The sequence below is a fragment of the Martes martes genome (assembly GCF_963455335.1).
Source record: "Martes martes genome assembly, chromosome: 12".
Lineage (NCBI taxonomy): Eukaryota > Metazoa > Chordata > Mammalia > Carnivora > Mustelidae > Martes > Martes martes.
In genome coordinates this window covers 30912383-30918734 of record NC_137900.1, presented here as the reverse complement: position 1 = coordinate 30918734, position 6352 = coordinate 30912383, and the positions used below count along the sequence as shown (strand labels likewise).

Here is a 6352-nt window from a genome sequence, read left to right as displayed (position 1 = left end):
TGATCCCAGGGTCCTGGGATCGAGCCCCGCATCGGGCTCTCCACTCTGCAGGGAGCCTGCTTCCTCCTCTCTCTGCCTGCCTCTCTGCCTACTTGTGATCTTTGTCTGTCGAATAAATACATAAAATCTTAAAAAAAAAAAAATTACCTGCTGAACCAATGGAGGCACCCAGGCACCCTTTTTTTTTTTTTTTTTTTTTTAAGATTTTGTTTATTTGACAGATAGAGATCACAAGTAGGCAGAGAGGCGGGCAGAGAAAGAGAGGAGGAAGCAGTCTCCCTGTCCAGCAGAGAGCCCGATGTGGCGCTCCATCCCAGGACTCTAGGATCATGACCCGACCTGAAGGCAGAGGCTTTAACCCACTGAGCCACCCAGGCGCTCCCCAGGCACCCCGTTTTCTATTTTAAAATGGTCTTAACCTGTGTTTGCTTTTTTATTTTAGGTAATGTGGACTCTTACTTCCTGCCTTTCTTAGAGCTAGTTATTTGTTACAACTTCTGCTTTAGTTCTTGTAAGTGCTGAAAATGTTCCTGGTTGTTCAGTGCCTACAACAGAAAAACAATTGTATGGCATCAACTGTTGGTGCAAACATTTCTTTCATTTGAAATTTTTAGCTTTTCTAAAAAGCTAAAATTTCAGATTTCTAAAGTTGATTATTGGGAATGAAAATATGGTACACTTATTTGAAAAAATGCTATGTCAGGTAGGGTGTGGTCCAAGTAGGCAGTTTTGGGAAGCTCTCCTTCAAGGAACACTGAAGCAGGTTGCTATTCGCTTAGGAAAGCAGTGGGCCCTGAAGTTAAGGAGGGAACCAAGCATAGAGCAGCCAGAGGCAAGAAAAGACTTGAGACTTTGCACCCGCCTCAACCCCTGTTACTCCTACATATTTACTGGAGAGAAATGAACACAGACGTTCACACAAGAACTTGTACATCAAGGTTCATGGAAACATTTTGTAAAAAAAGCCCTAAATAGGAACAACCTACATGCCCATCAACTGGTGAATGGATAAACTGTGGTCCTACTCTGCAATTTAAAGAAACTACAAGGGCGGTGGCAAAAGACATAAATGGTAAAAGCGTTGAAAGTACTTATTAATATGAAATGAAATTCTAGAAGAGGCCAATCTAACTCGGCAACAGAAATCTGAATGAGATGGGATTGCCTTCAGTGGGCACGAAGGGCACTATTTGAGGTGATTGGAAAGGTGTTGATTTGGGTAGTTACAAGGGTGTACACATCAAACAACGAGAACGGTGGGCTCGTGAAACCTGCATTTTTCTTTACGTAAATTATACGTTAAAAAGTGTAGGGGGAAGAAAAAAGGCAAAACGCTCAGGCTAAACGGAAGCCTTGCTTCCCAGGAGGGCAGCTGGGGACGGGGAAGGGCGGCTCAACTCTCCCAAGCCCATTCCTGCAGTCCGTCGGTGAGCGGGAGGTCCGCGCCGCAGCCGCGGGGAGCTCTCCGGGGGCGCGCACTCCTGGCGGCCGCAGCCCTTCCTGTTTCGGCCGCGCCCTCTGGCGGGCCGGCCTCAGGCGGGGACGGAACTGGGGCGGGCCGGGCCGGGCCGGAGCGCCGCGGAGGGCGGCGGAGGGTTGCGGGCTTCGGGCTTCGGCCTTCGGGCTTCGGGCTTCGGGCTTCGGGCTCCGGGAGGCGGGCGGCGGGCGGCGGGCGGGCGGCCGCGGGACATGACGGCCGGCCGCCAGGCCGAGGGCGCGGACCTGGACCCCGCCTCCGCGCGGCTGCCCTCCCGGCTGGCCAAGCTGCTGTCGGCGCTTTTCTACGGGACTTGCTCCTTCCTCATCGTGCTGGTCAACAAGGCACTGCTGACCACCTACCGGTGAGGAGGACCTCAGGGGGCCGGGCGGGGGCCGCGGGGCGCCCGGTCCCGGGACCTTCCGGCTCCCGGTGCCGCGCGAGGTCCCGGGGTGAGGGCGCGGCCGGACTGCCCCTGCCCTCCGAGCACTTCGGCCGCGCCCGGGCTGGCCGGGACGGAGAGCGCGGAGTCTCCCTGCTGACTCCAGTGCCAACGGCGTCAGCTGGGACCTTCGCAGGTTTCTAAAATCCAAACCCCAACCTAACAGTCATTTGCCGCCGTCTCCACTGCTTACCGCTGCTGTAAGACACTGCATGGCTGTGCTTGCAGAGCTACACCCCAAAACTTTCCAGGGTACCGGCGAGCTGGAACAAGTGATCTGAATGCGAACCTTAAAGGATCTCTACGCAGATCTACATGTTCCACCAGCAGACGAGTCCTGAGCTGGGACGTGCCTTGTTTGGTCTTTCATTCTCAAATTACCAGTGCGTTGCGGGGAAACAATTAGAAGTTCACATGATGTACTTTTTTGGATTAGTGTGCCCTAAGCCAGATTTGTGGTTCCTTGAGCCTATTTATAAGGACTAGAAATTCCTGTTTAATTCTGCTATCCTTATAGCAGCACTGAAAGCACTGTGGATTTAGATCCAGCTAAACCATCTAATAGCTGTGTCTCTTGGGCTACACTCATAGTCAGCAGTTTTCTTAGAAGCCAAAGCTGGATAATTACAAGCCTGTTAATTACCTCCCAGAGCTTTGCAGGAGCTGCCATAAGTGAGAGGGCCTTTGTAAACCATACTGCGCTGCAAAACCGTGAAATCATAGTTTTATAAAGAGCCTAAAAGAGACCTCAGAGAATATCTTCGGCTTTTTTTATACTTGAGACAGCTGAGACCCACAGGAGCTTGGCTGGTTACACCTCCAACAGTTGCCTCCTGAGCACCTACTATGTGCCAAACCCATTGCAGGCACCACGGAAGCAGCTGTGATCAGCACAGGAAACCCCCCACCCCACCCCCATCCCTGGAGATTCTATACTAGTGGTAGAGAAAGGAAAGAAGTGGGTTCATGAATAATCAGGGTGATTTCAGGTGTGTTATGAGAGTGCTTGGGGTGGAGTGGTTGGCATGAGAGCCTTCCAAGCTGAAGGGAATGTGAAGAAGGGGGCATGAGTTTGGTCTGCTGGAGGAAATGAGTGAGAACATGGAAGAAGGTGAGAGAGAAATGAGGGGGGAGGGAGGCAGGGAAGGCAGGATCAGATCCTTCCTTCATTCAATAATAATTATTAAGCACCTGTTATGCGCCAGGCACTGTTCTAGGCACCTGGGATATAGGAGTGAATAAAGCAGATCAAAATCCCAAATGTGATGGAGCAAATATCCATCCTCCTAGAGTTTACATGGAGCTTTCTAGTGAATCAGTAAATAAACTGGTAGAATTTATGTTACATCAGATGCAGTTGTGGGGTCAGGAGAAAAAAGTAAGGCAGGAAAGGGAGTTAGGGAGCGTGGGCATGGGAAAGAGTTTGCCGTCTCATGTGATCAGTGAAGCTTTGCTGAGGAGGTGACATGCCAGCCAAGAGTGGAGTGAGGTGAGGGAAATGAGAGAAGAACATTGCAAAATGAAAGAGAAAGGTGTTTGGGTGGGGGTGGTACTAGGTGAGGTCCCAGGGTAATGGATTGCTATATCGTATGGGGCCTATGAAGCAGCCGTGCAAGCCACTAGAAGGTGCTGATTGGAGGAGTAACATGAACTAAATCCCTCTGGCTGCTGTGTTGGGAGGAGATATTGGGGGACCAGGGAGGAAGCAAGGAAACTAGGATAAATAATTAGTTTTTTAATGAATAATTTTTTAATAAATAATTTTAGTTTAAATGCATTTGGGAGTCCCTTAGAAGGTTTTAGCATAAGGAGTGACATGACATAATTTGTGGAATTAAAAAGATTTCTTTGGCTGGTGGGTGGTTGGAGAACTGATGGCATTGGAATCAGGGAGAGGAGCTAGGAAGCAATTGCCATTTTCTAGATAATTCTAAGAGATGGCTTGGGAGTGGGGTGAGGGGTAGCAGCAGAAATGGAGGAAGAGAGAGATTTGGGATATTTTTTTGGTGATCCTACAGACCTACTAGGTCTCAACCACTGTGTTGCAAGTATGCTTGCTGGTGTCCATGGAAAACCCAAATGCTGCCTCAAAGAAATTAAAATGAACATATACCTAAACCTGTATCATTTAACACATACAATGCAAGCTAAATGAAGAAAAAGAAAACTTAAGACATCTATGGTAAGAAAAACAAGAGGATAGTATTAAGAGGGTTGTTTGGGAGTGGTTGACAATTATGTTGGATGAAGTTTGAAGGTCAGTCTTGATTTTCTGCCCTTGAATGAGCTGTGTGCTCTCTGGCCATGGCCATTCACTGCCTCCAAAAACATGTGTCTTGTTAGAAGCAGGGACCAGTAAACACTGGTTAAGTGCTTTGAAGATGAAGGGCAGTATCCAACTGGAAAGAATTATTATTATATGAGACATCTCATGCTCTAGTCTTTCCATCTTTAAAATTTCGAGTTCCATGATTGAAGGAGGAAATGGAGTTTTTGTCTCTGCAAGGCGAAACTCTTTCAATCCTTAGAAGTGAACATTTCACATTTCCGTAATGTAATATACAATCGGAGAACCCTGTTCCAATAACATTGTTTGTTCTCTCATATCAAAATTCTTTAGGAGCACATTTTTGAGGGGAAGAGGGTTGGGTTAATTTTGTTACAACAATAAACCATAGAAATCTGATCCAAACACTAGCTGTTTGAAGATAGAATGTTGTGTTGTGGAATAGAAGGAAGGACATTTCAATAATTACCTAATCCACAGGGTCGTGAGAATGTAGCTCAAGGGATGTTTTTTCTTTTCCATTTTGAACAGATTGTTTCTGTTTTGGGGTATAAGACTGATGGGTGGTCTTTGTTCTTTGTTTTGTTAGACTTCTTTGGTTCATTGTAATGCTAGATTTATCTGATTGCACAGAGAGGTCTTGGAAGGATGTGAACTCTCAGACCCTGTTAAGGTGAGAGGGGAAAAGCAAGGTCATCTAAGAGTCTGTGGCCAGTTGGTTACACCAGTGGGTCTTTGGAATCAGATTCATGAGGGTTGTGCAGGTGGTCTGGAGTCAGCTTTTTTGATTGTCATTGTAATATACTGTTCTCTATGACATGCAAGAATTTATAATGGAGCTTAATAAAAATATAGAGCTTAGTTGTATTTAGTTCGACAAACATTTGCTGTATGTCTACTTCTTTATGCATCCCAGGACTTTGGGGATCATTTAACACAGTGGTTTCCAAACCTGCCCGGGAGTGTGAATTACTTGGAGAAGTTTTTATAAAAGCTATTGAATTGAGTCTCCAGTGGTGGGAACAAGGAAATTCATATTAAAAACAAAAACAACTTGAAATTTTCTCTTACTCTGATGAAAACCTGCTCTCTCCTGAAGATGCAGCTCCCTTGGCCCCTGGAAGCAGCTGGATCTTGGTCTCACCCTGGGTCTGGCCAGGAGGTGAGGTTGGGTCCTCATGCTTCCCCGCTGGCCAGGCTCCATATGCTCCAGAAAGTAGAGGGACCACTCCTCGTGGTCCTCTACAGTGGCTCTTGAGCTCCTGTCATTCACGTATAAAGTGTCCTGGTCTTCCTCTCCCCCTGGACTGGTGTCAACCTTGGGGACTTCAGGATCCACGGACGAACCCTCTCAGCCGGTGCGGCCCTGCTTCCTGCAGTCACTCCCAGGGCCATGTGCTTGGCGTGACCTGCCAGGTGTCCACACCCCACCCCGCCTCCAGCTGGTGTCTGCACATCCCACCCTGCAAGTCCTTCCTCAGGCCCACTGGGGTGGCATTGGTCCAGCACAGCCTACCACCTGCCTCTCTCCTTCAGCATGGAGCAGCGCAGACTGTTGTGGGAGGAAAACCACTTCTGAGCTGACTGGGTTGACTTCAAAAGGATGGTCATGAAGCTCAACTGGCTCTCCTTCCTACCCTGTCGTTTCTTCTGGGGGCTTGCTTTCCTCATCTCAGAAGCGACTCCTTCACGCTTTCTCCTTCGTCCTAAAACTTCCCACACACCCCACCCTCCACTCCCCATCTCTGCTACTATTGAGAAAGTAGAGGCCATCAAAGAGGCCCCCACCTTGCCCTTGCTGGTAGGATATAGGGACTCTTTTGTCCCTGTGGAAGGTCCAGCTCTCCTCTTCTGCAGGTCTGCTGCTCCAGCTCCTTCTGTCTCCTCCTCTGTTCTGCTTCAGTAACCTCTAGCCCTTGGAAACATGTTCAGGTTTCTCAAGAGAAAATAACCCATACTTGATCCCTCATGGACCCTCATATCTCTGTTCCTTTCAGAGTCTGACTCTTGAGAAGTTGTATAGCCATGGTCTTTACTTCCTCACATTCACTAGTATAAGAATTCATTTAAGGGGCACCTGGGTGGCTCAGTGGGTTAAAGCCTCTGCCTTCGGCTCAGGTCATGATCCTGGGGTCCTGGGATCGAG

At 48.3% G+C, this 6352-nt stretch overlaps 1 protein-coding gene across 3 annotated transcripts in view; it reads left to right on the top strand.

Annotated features, from left to right (window-relative positions):
* The first annotated feature begins 1547 nt into the window (after positions 1 to 1547).
* The window catches only part of SLC35D2 (solute carrier family 35 member D2), a 46776-nt gene continuing 41971 nt past the window's right edge, over positions 1548 to 6352 (top strand). For 2 of the 3 annotated variants that reach the window (XM_080820086.1, XM_080820087.1), the window contains exon 1: positions 1560 to 1841. In XM_080820086.1, the coding sequence (XP_080676212.1) occupies positions 1690 to 1841 (152 nt within the window). In that variant the 5' untranslated portion in view covers positions 1560 to 1689. Of the gene's footprint in view, positions 1842 to 6352 lie in introns of all 3 variants that reach the window. The other variant, XM_080820085.1, reaches the window with a different exon arrangement.